The 19,397-nt window shown below is 39.6% G+C and overlaps 1 protein-coding gene across 6 annotated transcripts in view; it reads left to right on the top strand.

Moving 5' to 3' along the window:
• The window catches only part of PTPRM (protein tyrosine phosphatase receptor type M), a 784,719-nt gene that overhangs the window by 293,379 nt on the left and 471,943 nt on the right, over nucleotides 1–19,397 (top strand). For all 6 annotated transcript variants that reach the window (XM_019797919.2, XM_011222861.3, XM_034642281.1 and 3 more), the window contains exon 3: nucleotides 14,481–14,752. In XM_019797919.2, coding sequence (XP_019653478.1) covers nucleotides 14,481–14,752 — 272 coding nt within the window. The remainder of the gene's footprint in view (nucleotides 1–14,480; nucleotides 14,753–19,397) is intronic.

Genomic DNA, 19,397 nt, shown 5'->3' with positions numbered 1-19,397 from the left:
TTTTTTAAGAGTCATAATTCAAAGCTGAAGAGAACCCTGATAAGTTCTAGTGTATTTTGTTGTTGCTATTCGTCTATTTTTAATTTTTCCCAGAGAGCATACACCACAAATATTTGGTTATCTGACTGCAGCGTGCTACAAAATCTTGATTATATGTTCCTTTAAGACATCAGCCCTAGAATCAGATTAACTGGATTCAAATCCCAGTTTTCTGTGTGACCTTGGGGATGATTTTTAAGCCCTTCTGAATGTAAAGTAATAATAATAACACTCCCCTCAATGCGTTATTGAGGGGATCAAACAAACGAATGGGTGTGAAGAACTCAGCACAGTGAGCAGCACATAGCAAGCACGCAATAGAGATTCAGTGGCAACAACAGTGATAATGGGAAGAGGAAGTCACGGTTACGGCCACACTTAGAACCGAGAAGGCCACGAGACAGCATCCTCGGGCTCAAACCCACTATCCCATTAGCCTGTCTGCTGTTAGCTGAAGTAACAGAGCCACTTTATGTAAACCACTGACCATTATCATTAATAAATAAAAAATTACTGTTTTCATGTCTGGAGCAATTGTTTAGTATTTGTATCCAATGAATCAAAACATTGGAAAGTTAAAAATATATATCCCTTTTGGCCAGCAAATTGGGCCAGCAGGACCCTGTTCTACAGAAATGAAAACCTCGGTATGTTCGTATGGATGGCTGTTTAATTGGAGGATACTTTGTAGTGGGTCTTAAAAACACAGAGCTGGGTCCATATGTCCATTTTGGCTTAAAGAATTGTCCATGTTAAATTATTGATTAAAGAACACAACAAACTGCAGAGAAACATGTCAGGTTATTATTTTTTGAAAAATGTAGGAAAAGACTAAAGAAAAAAAAAAGCACTCACCTCAGGTATGCAAATATACATTTGTATGTGTAAAATAGAGTTTTGAAGGAAATACACTATTACCTGACTGGGATTAAGTGTGTGGCCATTTAAGATACTGTTAGCTTTTTATAGACTTCTTTTATTATTTAAAACTTTATGAAAATGTTTATAATACACAGGGTAGAAAACATATTTCTGTGTACTTCTCACCTGGATTGAACCAGATATTGTTAGCTTTGGCTACATAACACACTGTCCCCAGATTTGGTATCTTTTTTTGTTTGCTTGTTTGTTTTTGGAGAGGGGGAGGGAAAGGAAGAGAGAACCTTAAGTAGGTTTCATGCCCAGTATGGAGCCCGAGGCAGGGTTCAGTCTCACACCCCTGAGATGACGACCTGAGTTGAAATTAGAAGTCTGATGCTTTAACAACTGAGCCACCCAGCCCCCCCCCCAAACTTGGTATCTTAAAATAATACCTATAGATGACAATTCTGTGTCAATAAATCGGGCTGGGTTCAGCTGAGTGGTTTGTCTGATCTGGGGGCTGTGCGTGGCCGTTCTCGTCTGGGCTCCTTCACACATCAGCAATAAGCTGTAGGGTCGACTGGGGCTGGGTGGGAAAGCGTATCTGTGCTTCACAGGGTCCTCTTCTTCCAGCAGGCTAGCCAGGACTTGTTCACCTGGTAATGAGCAAGTTGTCCTTTTCCCTTGTAGCCTTAAGTTTCTCAGAATTGGACTTTACTTCTTTATACGCACATGTATGTGTGTATATACGTGCGTGTGTGTGTTTTATATATATATATATAGATAGATAGATATATCTGTGTGTCTGTATATATCTATGTATATATACAAAATACACACTACATATACTATGTATGGTATATATGTATTGCCTCAAGAGGATATAATGTTCTTCCTAAAATTATCCAACTAACAGTAAAATACAATCTAAATCTAACTAATATGCTGCTTCAAAACGGAGAGGCATGATGGTATCATCCTCACGAGCACAGACTGAGTTTCTTTGCCTGGGGTCATATCTCACATCTGCCACTTAACTAGCTGCAAGACCTTGAACAAGTTACTTAACCTCTCTATACCCCAGCTTTCTTGTCTTCTGTAAGATTTAAAAGAGTTACTATATGTAGAGGACCAGAGGAATGCCTGGTACATGTTAAATATTATATATATGTTTGCTATTGTTACTCCTCATATTAATAGCTAATATATTCACCTATGGTCCTATTTGAAAGTTTTGAGGTTTTTTTTTTTTAAGATTTTATTTATTTATTTGACAGAGAGAGAGAGCAGAAGCAGGGGGAACTGCAGGCAGAGGGAGAAGCAGGCTCCCCGCTGAGCAGGGAGCCCAATGTGGGATTCCCTCCCAGGACCCTGGGATCATGACCTGAGCCGAAGGCAGACGCCTAACCGACTGAACCACCTAGGCACCCCTATTTGAAAGTTTTTAATAGTTTTATAAATGCAATTAATAGCTTTCAGAATCACCAGTAATTATTGTAGAATTTTATTCTTTTTTTTTTAAGATTTTATTTATTTTGAGAGCTAGAGAGAGAACGTGAGCAGGGGAGCAGCAGAGACAAAGGAAGAGAGAGAATCTCTAGTGGACTGAGCCACCCAGGTGCACTGCATTTTACTCTTGTAATAAAAAAATGTACATTTGTAATTCAGTGGACTTGGTAAAACTTTAACATTTAATCATGTTTGATTTTTGCCCCTGAGTTATAGCCGAATGCTTACGTAGTTTTGAAAATTAATGTTTCGATATTGAAAATAAATCTGAATGGTAGACTAGGTGTATCACTGACCTCATTATGTTGAAGAGACTATGGATGGGGACAGAGTGTGCAGTCACGTGGTCATTGATACATGTAACTACCTTCAAGTAGGCATCCAGCTCTTTCATCTTGCTAAGCTAAGGCCAAGTACATTTAGGCAAACTTTGGCACGTGCCTACTATGTATGTGCCGCACTTTGCTAAGAAGGATTCTATGTGAATTATCTCATTTAATCACTGAACAGCCTCTTTGAAATGGGAACAGTTTTATCCTTACATCTTTGATTAGGAAACTGAGGCATAGTGGAGTCCCTAACTTGCTCACTGGCATCCAATACACAGCTGAGTCACTATCCAAACAGCCTGTGTGGCTGCAGAGCTCAGCTCTTCCCACCGAGCTCAGGGAGCCCTGTGTCCTGTCCTGCAGCGGGATGAGGACTTGACCCGTACTAGTCCACCTGGCCCCCAGAAGATCATTCAGACAAGGTGCTCTGCGTTTTCACACTATCCATGAGTCATCTCAGGTTTAGAGAGCTTTTCATAAGGTCACATAAGGCTAAGTAAGATTCGTAGGTGAGATTTCACTCCCAGCGTGCTCTAGAAGGGCAAAGAGCATCACCGTCTTTATGGTCTTTCCTGTTGGAGTTGTGTAATAAACGGCAGTGCTTCCTTTCTGAACACCTGCAGGAGCTTTACCAGAACCTCACGAACATGTGGTCTGGAAAGTCTTATATATCTAAGAAGCTTACATTTAAAATTGTATCTGACATTTGCTTTCATTTAAATTTCCTGATTTAGTGGTGAAGATGAATATTTTCCCAGACATCTCTTCACTAATTGTGTTTTTGCTGATGCAAATTGCCTCTTCATATCATTTGCTTTTTATTTATTGGTATCTTGATGTTGTTGCTGATGAATTAATCCAACAGATTCCTTAAATTCCAGACTGTTTTGATCATTTATAAATTTGATATTGTATCATCAGTTCAGTGTGGAGGCCAGTATAATTTCCCCTCCTTACTCACCTTGTCGAGTTTTGATAATTCCTTCTTTCTGTCCTCTGATCAGGCAGTGGCTGGTCCCTTCGTGGCTCTGGCTTCGACACCAGCCAGGCTAATGAAATATCTTGAGCAAAATCTTTGGTTCTCTCTTCAGGATTATGGGGAACTCCTAATCATGGATGTGAACAGAACCGTTAGAGTATTTTGGAGAAATATTTTATATGGCAAAGAATGATTTAGCTGAACCCCTTTTGAGTACTACCAGCAGGCTTCTGTTAAACTGAAAATGTCAAAGATGATGCATTTTTAAAACACTTAGGTTTGGTTTACATTTTATATAGAAGCTAACTGTATAATTTCTTTTTAAAGCAAGACATAGTTTAGCCTGTTAGCAGGTATACATGTGAAAAAAAATCATCTCTAAATCAACAGTAATTTAGGCAGACACTTATATTGTGACGGTTTGTGTCGTTCTGAGATTTAGAACAAAAACGAACTCGTTTCTAAAGATGTCAATCAATAAAAAACCTGACATATGGGAAATCAAGCAGTGTCTTCAGAAAGTTCTGAACAGTGTACCTGTCACTTCTCCATTGTACTTGTGGCTTATTTCCCAAGAGACAGTCATTAGCATCAGCAGATAGTTAAAAGATTGTGTTTGCTTTACTCTGTTTGTTTTTTACTTAGAAATTATAAAGCACACACATAGTATTTTCCAGCTAAGTCAGGGAAGAAGTTCAGATGACATACTGTTACGTGAGTTAGTTCTCAGTAAAGCTTTACTTTTCTTATGAAAGGAGAACGTATTACTTCTCTGGATGGAAGCCCCAGAGTATCCTCCATTTTCCCTGGGCCTCTTCATTCCTTCTTTTTTCTTAAATTTCTTATTTAAATTCAATTTAGTTAACATATAGTGTATTACTAGTTTCAAGGGTAGAATTTAGTGATTCATCAGTTGCATACAACACCCACTGTTCTTTCCATCACGTGCGCTCCTTAATGCCCGTCACCCAGTTACCCCATCCTCCCACCCAGCTCCCCCCCCCCAGCAGCCCTCAGTTTGTTTCCTATGATGAAGAGTCCGTTATGGTTTGTTTCCCTCTCTGTTTTTATCTTATTTTTCCTTCCCTCTCTCGAAACTTTTTTTTAAGACAGTTACTGGTTGACAGTTCTAAATCCACAAATTTCACAGGCCCTTGAGGTTGTGGTTTATGTAAATGTTGGTAAACTTAATGGATCGTATTTGTTAATTCTGTGCATTTTTTTTCTTTCTGTGCTGAATACAAAATATCTAAAATATGATTACAGCTAAGCTGTGAGGTTCTTTTTCTTTCTTTTTTTTTTTTTTTTAAAGATTTTATTTATTTATTTGACAGAGAGAAAGAGAGAGAGACAGCCAGCAAGAGAGGGAACACAAGCAGGGGGAGTGGGAGAGGAAGAAGCAGGCTCCCAGCAGAGCAGAGAGTCCGATGCGGGGCTCTATCCCAGGACTCTGGGATCACACCCTGAGCCGAAGGCAGACGCTTAATTACTGAGCCACCCAGGCGCCCCTGTGAGGTTCTTGCTGGAGGAATCAGTCCAGGTTTTATTTCTCATAGTTCTCAAAACGCCCAGTATATAATGGGTACTCATATATCCCGCTGTGGCTAAAAGTGACCAGGTAAGGCGAATGGATTTGTTTTGGGCAGCTCAGTATTTTTATGAATAATAAATAATAAAAATACCCATTCAGTTATGCTGTGAATCACTCAACTGACAATTGCACATCTCTTGGGTCTTTAATATAAATATCTTGAACCAAGTGTTCTATGCACATTTTCGGTATATGCTATGCTTATGATGCGTATTATTTAGATGTATGCCATGCTTTAGCTACGCTTATTATTAATTTTATAGCACTTAGATTGCTGTGGCATTCCCTTGGGGAGGACAGAGTGCTGGGTACTAGCCAGTCTGACTTGTCAGAAGGCCCCCTGCCAGAGGAGCCCGTCCCCTCCTGTCCGAGGGAGAGCGCCACCTGGACTGAGGAAGTGAGGAAGTAACACAGTTGGACAGTTTTGCTGGGGCTTTCCTGTGAGAAGGTGTTACTTCTTTACCATCTTACTGTAAGTTCACCAGCATATTAGGACCGTGGCCAAAATTAGTGCATCTAACAAATGGTCTCACCATTTGTAGTATTGGAGAATTCAAGAGAAAGACAAGAAAAGGGGCAAAATAGAAAGGCGTAGATGATATTTGGATGAAAAGATAATTTTTTCTTTTATTAAAGTTGTACTTTCTCGTGGTTGCAAAATCAGAATTTCACATTTGTACCGGGGTGACATGTTTAAGAGGGGCATAGAAGAGGCCGTGGCTCAAGAAGGATGCATGACATCTGGTCTGCAGAATATGGATGTGGCTACGGATGTGGTTTCATCAGGCTGAAGTGGGTGCTAATAAGTGTTTTTAAAGTGATGGTGGCACCTCCCCGCAGAGCCTTTGTTCCCTTGGAGCTTTGCTCCGTGAGTTCATTTATTTCTCCACAGGCTTTCAATTTCGTTATTTCATGAGGTTTCTCATCGGAAAAGACATATTCTTTAGGACCATTGTTAGTATTGGCCGAGGGAGCAGGAGGAGGCATGTAATCTGGTATTTTGGTATTTAAAGGAGGAGATCAATTTTAAAATTACAAATTAATAATAAAAAGCTCTCTTACGAAGGTGGCAGAGCACAGTATAGGTCTTGTTCTTCTGGTTATTGGGAGGGGAGTTGCCGTATGACCGTAAAGCGTCGGTGGGCTGTGGTATCACTTGTGGGTTGGGTCCAGCATTCATTTCCTGCTGTATGTTGCCAAATGAAACAGTAGAATAGGAAACATGAGTATAATCCACATACACATGATAAGAAAATAGTGACACACATTTCTTTGTGGAAGTTTTGTGTCTAAGCATGTATGTTTGTGTATGTGTACATATGTAATGCACACGTGTATACTGGGGTACATATGATGGGTCCACATGTTTGAAAAATATTGGTTTTGGAGCATTGCATTTAGAGCCTGAATGTGAAAAATTCAGATTCCCTTTAGCTCCATCAGATGATGTTGGTGGACCCTTTGATGAGTTAACTGTTCTTTGTGTTTCTGTGGGTCTTTATTGTTGGGGGGTTTAATGAGGTGGAGTAGATGCAGCCCTTGACCCAGGGACTGGGTGGCACTTTTGACTTCCCTTCGCTCTCCTCTTCTTCCTAAGAACAGCCAGGATATGTTCTTGGAGCTCTCTTCCTCTCCTCCTTCCCTCAAAGCAGGTTCTTTTTTGAATTGAGCCTTGCTGCTCTCTTTCCATTCCCCATGATTGTGTTTGCTTCTTCTCTCTCCACTCATTTCCCATTCTCCCTTTGTGTTTTCTTTGACCAATTTCCTTCACAGCCAAAGGGCTTGGCTTGATAGCCTTCATCTTTGGGTTAAGAAACCAGAGAATTTTTTTTTCCTTCGTTTCTTTCAATTTGTCAGTTTCAGTCTTTTTCTCCCATGTTCAGAAAAAATATGCACTTGTACATGGGAACCCGGAATGCTATACCATTCGAACTTTAAGCCTGTGCCACTTGGTGTGGTCTGCACATCAAAGCCGGTCAACACATTGTTCCTGCCCAAGACCGCTATAGAAATTGAGAGCAAGGCTTTAGAAAATTCTATAGAAATTTGACAGAGTGTTTTTACATTTATTTAATCTAATAACAAATTTAGGCTTGCATTTTGCATGTCTTTTATTTCTTCTTTTTTGGAAATTCATGTTTATTGCGTTTTATATGCATTTGATCTGAGGTGTGTCAGATATCTTTAAAAAATGGTCCTTTATCACAGATTGTTTGAGAAGCACTTCTCTAGATAATTGAATTGTTACAACTGGTGGATATAATAGGTCAGAAGAAGAAAGAATAGCCCTGTAAACTACAGGCAGGATGTATACTAGCAAAGATGGAACTTGTAAACTTTCTGTGTAGCTTTTGGATTTTAAATCTACAAATCGGAAGACATGGTCACAGAGGAAAAAAAAATGCAGACAAAACAGCCAAAGGAGGAGAAAGGTCAATGATCTGTGTGCTTTTACTAAAATTAAGAGGTTTAAGAGGTGAATTTTATAGTGGAATTAAAATTTGTAGGGGTGGGAAATTTTTTCTTCTTGCATTTGTGAGGGAGGAAGAATTTTTCTCCTGTGCTTTAAGGTTTTTTTGGCTGGTCTAAGAATTAAATTGACATGAGACAGGTTAACAGGAGAAAACAAAACTTAATTACATACGTATGGGGCATTCCATAAGAATATGAGGTCCATAAGCAGTCAGGCAATTGACGCTTCTGTGCCCTTCTGCGCTAAGGAGAAGAAGGTGGTTATCAGGGACTTCAAAGGGAAGAAAGACAATTCACAGGAAGATGAAAACAATGTTTGGCAAACAAGTGTTTGCTGGGTCAGGCAGAAAGAATGGGACCAAGAAAGGAATGTTAACAAACATACTTAGTTCTAAGTTCCTCCCTGTCCACCACACGTTTTTTGTGTGATCTAATAATTAAATTAATATAAATTGATATAAAAATAAATTAATAGAAGACAGATTAACAGGAGAAAACAAACAGAAGTGTAATACCATGTATATTTCCTGTATATATGGGAGAGACCCTAGAAAAGGAACTTCCTGAAATGGCTGAAAGCACCAGCTTGAATACTGTCTTCAGCTAAAGACAGAAGATGTTGGAGGTGGTGAGTCTGGGAAGGAAAAGCACAGTCAACTAGGGTATGGTTGTTATGTAAATTTAAGTCTTTTAATTCACTGACAAAAGTTTCTAGAAATGTGGTTATCCCCCTCCTCCTGGTACAGAAAGGGAGACACTGTTACAAATGGAGCTTCCCCTGATAAGCTTTCTCCTAGGCAAGGGTAACTTCTATTCTGTTTTGAGAGCTTCACCTGTGTGCACTGTTTCTTAAGAACGACCAGTTTCTACTAGGTGTTTATCCAAAGGATACAAACATTGTGATTCGAAGGGGTACCTGCACCCCAGTGTTTATAGCAGCAATGTCCACAATAGCCAAACTATAGAAAGAGCCCAGATGTCCATCGACAGATGAATGGATAAAGAAGATGTGGTATACACACACACACACACACACACACACACACGCACATTACTCAGCCATCAAAAAATGAAATCTTGCTATTAACAATGACATAGATGGAACTAATGGATATTAGGCTAAGTGAAATAAGTCAGTCAGAGAAAGACAATTATCATATGATCTCACTCATATGTGGAATTTAAGAAATAAAACAGAGGAACATAGAGGGAGAGGTAGGAAAAATAAAATAGGATGAAAACAGGGAGGCAAACCATAAGAGACCCTGAACTCTAGGAAACAAACTGAGGGTTGCTGGAAGGGGTGGGTGGAAGGATGCGGTAACTGGGGGATGGGCATTAAGGAGGGCACGTGATGGAATGAGCACTGGGTGTTATATACAACTGATGAATCACTAAATTCTACCCCTGAAACTAATACACTGTTATGTTAACTAAATTGAATTTAAATAAAGAATTTGGAAAAAAAAAAAAAAAGAATAACCAGCTTAAAATAAACCCCATGCCAAAGAGACACATTTGGGGTGGAAAATCTGCTCCCTTTAAAGTTCATAAAATGCTGCTTCTCCACCAGCCAAAGTATTTAATAACATACATAATTCTCTTTCTGCTGGATGATGGAAAATGCTCCTTTTTTTGTTGGGTGCACAAAGTTTCTGAAATGTAAGAAGAGAATTCGTGGAATTTCTTTAGCTTTAAAAAATCGAGCCTCTACCACACCGATGCAGATTTTAATGATAGGGTAGAAGGGAATAACTAATTCTATCTAGCTATTGTTGCTGTCACAAACAATGACGGAAGATAGTCCAATCAAAAGCATTTGCCAGTGGATATGATTAAGCTAAATTTAATTCACCCGAAGATTCAAGAATGCGAATATTGCATGTTCTCATAACGGTGTTTTGCTTTTCAGAGAAACCAAAATAATTATTCTTAAAGACCTTCAAAGCGTGCTTTAAAAACTGCCCCTTTTGAAGCCAGCTCTGTTACGTGGAGTTCTTTTCATTTGCCTGCAATGTTATGTTCTCTACTTCCACACTTGTGACTTAAGGGTGTTTTGTTAATCGAACACAAACAGAATTTCTATGCTAATTTGAATTCTGATTTCTTTTATTTATTTGCCCAGTTGGAGTGTTTTTTGTTGGGAAAAAAAAATTGAGGTAAGGAAGTACCTACTGAGGGAGACCCAGTTAGTCTTTGAAAATACGTTTCCTCACAGTCAAAACATTGAAGCAGGAGGTGAAAATTAAACATTCAGCGATATAGGGATATTTAAAAAAACAGACTTAATAGTCTAAAATTGAATATAAATGCCTTGGATCCTTTCGACATTGGCAAGTTGACTTTACTTTCATAGCCGATAGGTGATAAATTCAAACAAGTGAAAGGCATCTCTTCCCTCCCACCTGCCATTTCTGTATGCACACCTGTGAATTTACCCCCAGGATTCTGGGTTTGCCAGACTGTGCTAAATATAAGTGTTCGCACTTTCTCATGCAAAGTCACCTTAAAACAATAAGGTAGCACTGTCAGGAAATACTTGTATTGGCTGAAATGTCATCTTCTCTTCTTCGAAGTCATGACATACGTCTTCGTGACCACACACAGAAATAAAGATCCCCTTCCCACAGCCTAAATGTAGAGGCAAGATGAACTGTGTTGAAGGTTTTTTAACCCTTCAATACGAATGTTCCTCTCATGAAGAGAGGAAACTGAAAAATTACCACTTAGATGAAATAGGATAGGGCCAGGAAGGTTGTGAAGTGGGCGGGTGGAAATATATTGAGCTAAATGCTCAAGAATTAAAGCTAATTTAGAGAAGCCACGCATTTGGATGAGGTATGAGCAAAACAGCGTAATAGTAATGCTGATCACCAGCAGTTTTTGAACTTGTGCTATTTGGCAAGCATTGTCCTAAGTGCCTTTATACGTTAATCATTAATTATGGGGGCTACATAAAAATACCAGTTGAGAGACTCTGGAGGGGGGAAAAAAAGGAACTCTGAGGTGACCATACCCCAGGGAAGGGGCTTGGTAAAGGGAGACTTTCTTCCAAAAACTTGTGTGTGTTGACCATGGTGATGCTCAGATGGCTTCTCTCCTGTTGAAAGGAAGAACTTTGCTTGTGACCAGTCCGGGCAGAATTGCTTCCTGAAAGCAGAACAGGTGAAGCAGATGGCGTGGATAGAGCCGGTGTGCCCACCAATACCACACCTGTGTTCTTGGAAGATCTCGGACTCATTTCGCAGAATCACACACTGACAGTGATAGATTTTGTGAGAAAAATGGGGTTGGAGCTGGCCACTCAAAAGCTGTGCAGCTCTGTAGCTGGAGAACCAACCAAACAGTTACTACCCTGCTACAAATACTGGTCCCTTCAACTCCCATCTGGCCTTGGAATCCCAGTGACTCCATCCTTCGCCCTGTACCCTAAGGCTCTGGCTTCCTCCTGCTACTGCAGTCAGTCCCTTCTAATAGAGATCACTCTCTGCCAACTTAAAAATAGGAACCAGGGTTTGTCTTCTTCATCAGTCGATGTTCTTTCCTTTTCAACTCAGGAGGGGAGCAGAAGCTCCGCAGTTTCTTCCTCTGTTCTTGCAGTTTCCCAGACAGCTTCGCAGAGTGGAGAGGACGGTTCTAGAAACCACTTAACTTCTTGCCACTTCTTCCCCTGAGTGAAGGCACTTGTGCGGGCCTGGAGCTTTGTTTAAAGGCCATCATACAGCCCTTTATTGAGATAACTGGAAAACTTGCCCTGCCGAACATCACACATGAACCCAAGGGACTTGTGTGTTAGATGGATGTCATGCCCCTTTGCTAATCCCATTTGAGCTAATCTGCATTACAGAAGCGTGCCAGGTAACAAAACAGACTGTATTTTCTGGCTCAAAAAGTTGAAAAGGAGTATAAAAATTACGATCATTTGAGTATTTATAACTTACAATACCTGAATTCCACCTCGACCTCAAGATAAAAGTTTCTGTATATGTTAGATAGCTCAAACTGCTGACAGAGTGTTTTGTGTCAGAGTAGAGTATAATGGAGGATGGGTTGCATAGCTAGGAAAATAGTGTTTTAGGGATTCCTGGTGATTCCTGCAACAGTAATGGTAGGAAGCTATGCAGTTTATACCAGCATGTGAAAAGAGACTTGTCTGTTTCAGCTTCATCCAGACATCCAAATTAGATGTCACAGGATACAGGAAATATGCCCTTTTGTCATCCTTTGCATATTGCCATGTTTACCACCCGTGGCTTCCTGAGTTTCATTGATGGAAACACTGCAAGAAATACTTTTGTTGTACTAAAGGCTTTGGTGATGCAATGTTGACCTCAAGGCCATGTCACAGTTGGCCCTGCAGGAGGACCGTACGTTGTAACTGTGTTGCAGGTAACAGAGCCCCACATGATCAAATACAGAATAGATCTGCTTACATTTACTCAGAAGAGAAAAGTACGATTTTTAACTCGTGTTATAAGCACCAACAGCCAGCTTTACATTTGTGATGAGGTTAGTCAACCCTGCATATTTTGGAGATTTTTTTTTTTTTTTACATTTTATAGAATCAGCTAACCCGAATCATTTCAATGATACTCTCTTGCCACTTGTTCCCTTTCTGTGCCCCCAACTCATTCTTAAATCACATTTGTAGTTCTTCCTTATTACTGGAATATATGTTCCATAGATAACCCTTCCCTTGTGGCTTGGCTTTCATATTTCCAGGTGCACATCATTCATCTTTTGAAAAATTGCTCTATTTTCAAAGAGTGGCTATAATTTTCCTTCACTGCCGTGAAGGGGTTTATTTTCTTCATATATGCTCAAATGGCACATGAAGAAACATGGGGTTATTAGAGTGTAACAGAGTGAGTAATGGGCTGGAAGCTTAGAGGCTCAAAGTTTTGGTTTGGCCACTAACTCATCCTAAAACCTGGATAAACAGCTTCCTGATCTTTCTGTGACTCAACCTGTTTATCTTTAATGCCATGACCCCCAGCTCCCCTTACATAGGGGCACTGTAGGGGTAACCGGCATCAGTAAACATTGTCTGATACTGATCCCTTAACAGTTGCCTATTAATTTATAAAAGATATACATACATTTATGGTTTTTTATTTTGTCCTCATAATAATTCTCTGGGAAAGGCAGTCTTCTCCTTTTGCTGTTTGGGAAATCACAGCTTGTAGACAAGAAAAAGAAATCTAGGGGCGCCTGGGTGGCACAGCGGTTAAGCGTCTGCCTTCGGCTCAGGGCGTGATCCCAGTGTTATGGGATCGAGCCCCACATCAGGCTCCTCTGCTATGAGCCTGCTTCTTCCTCTCCCACTCCCCCTGCTTGTGTTCCCTCTCTCGCTGGCTGCCTCTATCTCTGTCGAATAAATAAGTAAAATCTTTAAAAAAAAAAAAGAAATCTACACTTCTTCTAGTAGTGTATATATGTTTTTGGTATTTGTTGAGTGTGTACTAAAATACATACACACACACATACGTACGCACACACACACGTCCTTGAAAATTATGGTTCACAATAAGGGAAATTTTAAAAAGAATACTCAGCTGTGGAATAGTCTCCACTCCCAGTAGAAAACATGAGTCCAACCATATGTGTGTAGTATTTCTTTTTTCATCTTTATTCTCCAAATTTAGGTGTTCTCTCCCCTCAGAGTTTCAATACATTTTTCCTTTCTGCCAAAAAGGCTTTATGATGTTCTGTTTTCCCTTTTGTCTTAGAACATTTTGCTTTTATCTTTCTTTATGTAAATATAAAGGAAGATAAAAGCAAAAATATGGTATATAAAATTCATACAATTATTTTAATTGCCATTTCTGTTGATTTTAGACATGGGGAGGGCCTGAGTGACCCACCTGATGCCAAGATATCTGGAAAGCTTGAATCCACGTGGAAACTTCAGCAGCCGTGGGTGGGCTGGGGCTATGGATGTAAAGATACACATTGCTCAGAGATTTCTGAGCATGCCTGTCCTCTGATTGGCTCAATGATTGCATCAGTACGCTCCGTCATCCCGGTCATGAAAAGACCTCCACTATCAAGAAGTCATTGTGACGGCAATGGGGAAGGGGTGGTGGCAATGAACTGCAAGAAAATTATGTTATATTGGCAACAAGGAGCATCGTAGGGCCAGAAAAGTCTTCTAAGATTCCACAAATCAGGCCAATCTGTTCTCTCTCTGTAGGTTGCACGAGAATATTAAAGTGGCTGCGATTGCCAAATGGTGGAACTGTTCTAGAATAGCGCTGTCCCACAGCACAGTCTGAGATGATGGAACGGTTCAATATCTGTGCTTCCCAATATGGTAGCAATCAGCCACAGGAGCCCATTCAGCACTTGAAATGTGGCTAGTGTGGCTGAGGACCTAAGCTTTTAATATTATGGGTTTTTACTTAATTTTAATAGCGGCCACATGTGGCTAGTGACTACCAGATGATCAGTGCAGGTCAGGAAATTATAGGAATTTTTGTTACTTAGGAGAGTAAATGCAGTAACTTCAAGGGAATTTTCCATTCACTGATCTTGAGAATACTTTGAGGTGAAAAGGTGTGAAAGAGAAAGGGACTCTAAAAGCCTAAGTAAGATACGTGGCATTGCAATGTCAACCCACCACGTAAATGATGGTGGCTTTGAGAGATGACCAGAAAGTAGTATTTCCAGTTGTAACTCTCCTTTGATTTTCTTTCCACAGGCTCTTTCATGCTGGTGAACACATCTGGGAGACCTGAGGGGCAGAGAGCCCACCTCCTCTTACCTCAGCTGAAAGAAAACGACACCCACTGCATTGATTTTCACTATTTTGTATCCAGCAAGAGTAACGCTGCTCCCGGGCTACTCAATGTCTATGTGAAGGTCAATAACGGGCCTTTGGGGAGTCCCATCTGGAACATATCTGGAGACCCTACCCGCACGTGGAACAGGGCAGAACTGGCCATTAGTACATTCTGGCCTAATTTTTATCAGGTATGCTCTTTGTTTTCATTTCCTGTTTTGATGCATTTTCTAACTTCTGAAAATACAGTTTTTGTATTAGTGTAATCAGAGAATGTGTAAGAAGTATAGGTATTTTTGTAATACCGGTGTTAGGGAAGCTTGTGCTATTTGCTAAGGAGTGTATTAAGTCTTCATATATTGCCTTGAGAAATGAGTAAAGAACACCTTTCAAACTTGTTTATACATATATTGTTTTAAAAAATAAAGAAAAATAAAAACAAAAATGTTGTTTGAAGTAACCTGCAGCAGGGCAGGAAGTGCTGTCTGCAAGTGCTGTATTAAGTAAGCCTTATCTGACCCGGAGACATGGCACTTGATTCTAGAAGAGGAGACCCCTTTGCTCATGAGTTGCCCTCAGGAGTAAATGAATCATTAAGAAGTGAGCCTCGTGTGGAAGAAAAGAACATATGAAGGCTAAGTCCTTGTCGTGGAGGGGCTGCTGTCCTGTTATTTGGGATGTCCTGTTAAGACCCATGTCACCCACTTGTAGTTCTCACTGAAAGTAACTAAAGGGTAGAGTCCAGGAACAGTTAAAAAGCGGTACCAAAACAACCTTGATGTCATGTCCCTTCTGGTGGAGAATGACTTGTATCACAGGAGCGTCCTGACTCAAGATCAAAGGTGGAAAATTAGTGACAATGGCATTTGGTGCTTTTTTTCCTTTTGTCCATAGCACCTTTAAAAAATAACTTGATATTGAGAATACTCGATTAATTTCAAGCTAAGAGGATTCATTAAGAGGATTGAGATATTTTGCTTTTCTCTTTCCTAAGTCCTTTGGCTCGCTCAGGAGCCAGCTGGAACATGGATCCAAGATCATCTCTCATATTTAATTGAGGTGCTTGGCTAGACTCAGGGAAGGGAAAACTGAGTCTTCTCAAGGGCTGCTTGTCTTCTTAATGGCAGGAACAACACCCAGGAATCCATTCTGTGGGTTTGGTGTTTATTAGGGAAGATGCATCAATCCCAGTTCCTCTACCCCTGGATTTGATAATGGGAATAAATGGGCTGTCACTGTTGTGCCCGATTTGTCTCTTTACCTTTTTACCTGCAACAATTTCTAGAATTTAGTGACTGGGAAATACATGTGTCTTGAATAGTACACATATAAATTGTTAAATAGTACACACATGAATTGTTAAAATCTTTTAAAAGTACACTTCTTTTAAAAGTGTTAAAAATTTAGGTAGGTCTAAATTTAGCAATCTCCTGTTAGGAATTCATTCCAAGGAAATAGGAAGAATGGTTGCAGATAATTAACTAGAAGGATTTTCATGGCAGTTTATTTATAATAATGAAAAATCAGAAACAGTATAATTTCCAACATTAGAGGGTTAGTTAATGTTACCTTAGTACAAAAATGCATTTTACAACAATTAAGAATAATGTCATGGAAGACCATTTAATGATCTACTTAAGCTTATGTTGTCAAGTGGAAAAACTGGTATAAAACAATAAATTCCACAATTTAAATTTTATATATTATATTTTTAAATTTTAAAATTATATGATTATATATATATAATATGTGTGTATATATATATACATATATATGTATAATACAATGAAGACTAAAGTATATGCTGAAATAAATATATTAAAAAGTGGTATCTCCCTAACTAATAGAGTAAACAGGTGATTTGAACTTTTTTCTTTCTACTATCTGTTGTATTCTAAATTTTCTCCAGCGTATATATACTTGTTTTATTTATAATACCCCAAAGGATAAAAAAAAAAAATTTCTTCTACAGGGAAAATATCCTATTTAACAAAGCCTTTTTTATAACTATATTAGCAATCAGTGGTATAATTTAAAAAATATGGCCTCTGGGACAAAGTTTCTTCTTCCATAATACTACATGGATACAGGGGAAGTGGGTTTGGTTAAGTTGGGCTTCAAAAGACTTTCATATGATGGACTAAGCTAAGAGGCTAAGTGTTTTTAGAAACTTCTTTTGGAGGAGACCTTCCCAAAGTAGAGAAGGCCTAGGTCTGTGATGTCCCACTGCCCTTGGCACCTACACTAGGCTCTGCCTTAGTCTCCGGAAATGTGCTGGATTGAGGCAGTGGGACAAACTTCTAGGCAAGACCAGAAGGTAGGTATGCTCATCTGTGCTCTGATTTTCCTCTCTTTCACCTTATCACTGCCCACCCAGCATTCTAGGAGTGAACTCTCTTGGGGCCCTCACAGCCTCCGTAATCCAATACATTGGTTTGGTTTTGACATTGACCGTAATCCAGAACTTAAAGTTGTATTTTGCCTTTGTCTAAGCTTGGGCTATGACAAAATACCAAAGACTGGGTACCTCAAATGATAGACTTTTTTTTTTCATGGCTGCAGAGCCTGGAAGTCCTGCAGGATTCTTATAGATTCAGTCCTCAGTGAGGGCCCTCTTCCTGCCGTAGATGGCCGCCTCCTTGTCTTCTCAGAGGGTGCTCAGCGGCCTTTCCTCTGTATGTACATCTGGAGAGAAAGAGCTTTTGTCTCCCTTCTTCTTATTATTAGGATGCTAATTATGGGGGCTCCATCTTCATGACCTCATCATCTAAACTGAATCACCTCCCTAAAGCCCCATCTCCAAATATCATCACATTGTGGTCAGGGCCTCAGCATGTGAAATTGGGGAGGGACACATCATTCATCCATGGCACACCTAGCTCAGTTGAAATTAAAGGAAGGATTTAGTTTAATGGTCTTAGGAGATCAGCCTTTAAAAAGGAATTCTGGAACTATATTGAAAGTGAGGTGGTTCTATATGTCATACCATTGTGATTTCCAGTTAATTCTTCCTTTCTTGGGCTCTTTTAAATAAAATATTTGGCCGCCACCATCATGAACCTCTGACCCCACCCCCCCCAAGCCCACCTACTTCCCACTGTCATGTCTCTTACATAATGAGCAGTGCATGACTTACCAAATGGAATCAGAACCTAAGTCTCACTATCACTTTTTGGTTCACTGGTTGATTCATTAGGAACAGCTTTCTGCTTTGGATTTGAAAGTGGATTTGTAGAGATTCTTTAATACAACATTGCTAAGTTTTTAAGAATCTGGTGATCAACATCTGGAAAGGGTTTAGATGCACTGAAAGTACCCTTGTTAATTTAATGTCTGAGCTCTCCAACCAAACATTAGTTTTTAAAGTTGTAAAGGCATAGTGAAGGGCATATTTCTCCTTTATCTGCTGGGCAGTAAACATACTGAAATCATTACCCTGATAGTAACACAAGCTACCAGGTAAATGGCACTCTGTAGATGCTACAAGAGAGATGTCAGCAGGAAACCTCCCAGACACTGAGCAATCAGCCTTAAAATCACCATGTAAGACTGAATGATGTTTCCCAGTTGGGATGGGAAAAGCAAACTGTATTGACAAAGGTGAATAAGAAGGAAAACACCTACCAAATCTTATTTCCACCCCTGGCCCAAGGTGTCAGTCTAACTGGAGATGACCAGAAAAAAGCTGGAAAAATCAGTTGTCTGTGCACGGGCAGCACTGCCCAAGGAAGGAGCTTCCTTGCACATTGTGGTCCTCAGCGCGTTTGGCTAGTGCACGTTTACTGAGGAGATGGCTGTCATATCCTGATGGTCTTAAAAACGTGAGTCACACATGAGCCCATCTGCTTTTGCACTAATAGTCTATTTGGGAAGTTCTGTGCCAGTCTAAGGATGTAAGTCTGCTCTATGTGACTCTAGTTCACCCTTGAACAACATAGATGTTAGGAGTGCCAATCCCCCATGCACCGGAAAATCGTGTAATAACTTTTGACTCCCCCACAACTTGACTAATAACCTACTGTTGATCAGAAGCCTTACCAATAACATAAACAGTTGATTAATACACATTTGTATGCTATATGTCTTATATACTGTATTCTTATAATAAAATAAGCCAGAAATAATCATTATTAAGAAAATCATAAGGATATCAGGTCTCACAGTTAGGTCTTGAATCCATTTTGAATTTGCGTGTATATGTATGGTATTAGAAAGTGGGCCAGTCTCTCTCTCTCTCTCTTTTTTTTTTTTTTTTGCATGTAGCTGTCCAGCTTTCCAGCACCATTTTTTGAAGAGACTTTCCCCATTATATATTCTTGCCTCCTTTGTTATAGATTAATTGACCATATGGGTGTGGTTTATTCCTGGGCTCTCTATCAGATCCATTGATCTGTGTCTGATTTTGTTCCAGTACCATACTGTTTTGATTATTACAGCTTTGTAGTATCACTTGAAATCTGGAATTATGGTACTTCCAGCTTTGTTCTTTCTCAAATTGCTTTTTGGGGTCTTTTGTGGTTCCATACAAATTTTAGTATCATTTGTTTTAGTTTTTGAAAATGCTGTTTGTATTTTGGTAGGGACTGTATTCAGTCTGTAGATTGCTTTGGGTAATATGGACATTTAGCAATATTAATTCTTCCACTCCATGAGCATTGGGTATCTTTCCATTTGTTTGTGTCATCTTTAATTTCTTTTATCAGTGTTTAATAGTTTTCAGAGTACAGTTCTTTCACTTCAAAAAGGAAATATGTTTGTAGTGCTGTTCTATAGTTATTGAAAAAAATGCAGGTATAAGCAGACTCACACAGTTTATACCCACGTTGTTCAAGGGTC

This window comes from Ailuropoda melanoleuca, chromosome 14, assembly GCF_002007445.2.
Source record: "Ailuropoda melanoleuca isolate Jingjing chromosome 14, ASM200744v2, whole genome shotgun sequence".
In the NCBI taxonomy this organism is placed as follows: Eukaryota; Metazoa; Chordata; class Mammalia; order Carnivora; family Ursidae; genus Ailuropoda; species Ailuropoda melanoleuca.
The sequence above is the reverse complement of the archived record's forward strand: the minus strand, read 5'-3'. Positions and strand labels throughout refer to the sequence as shown.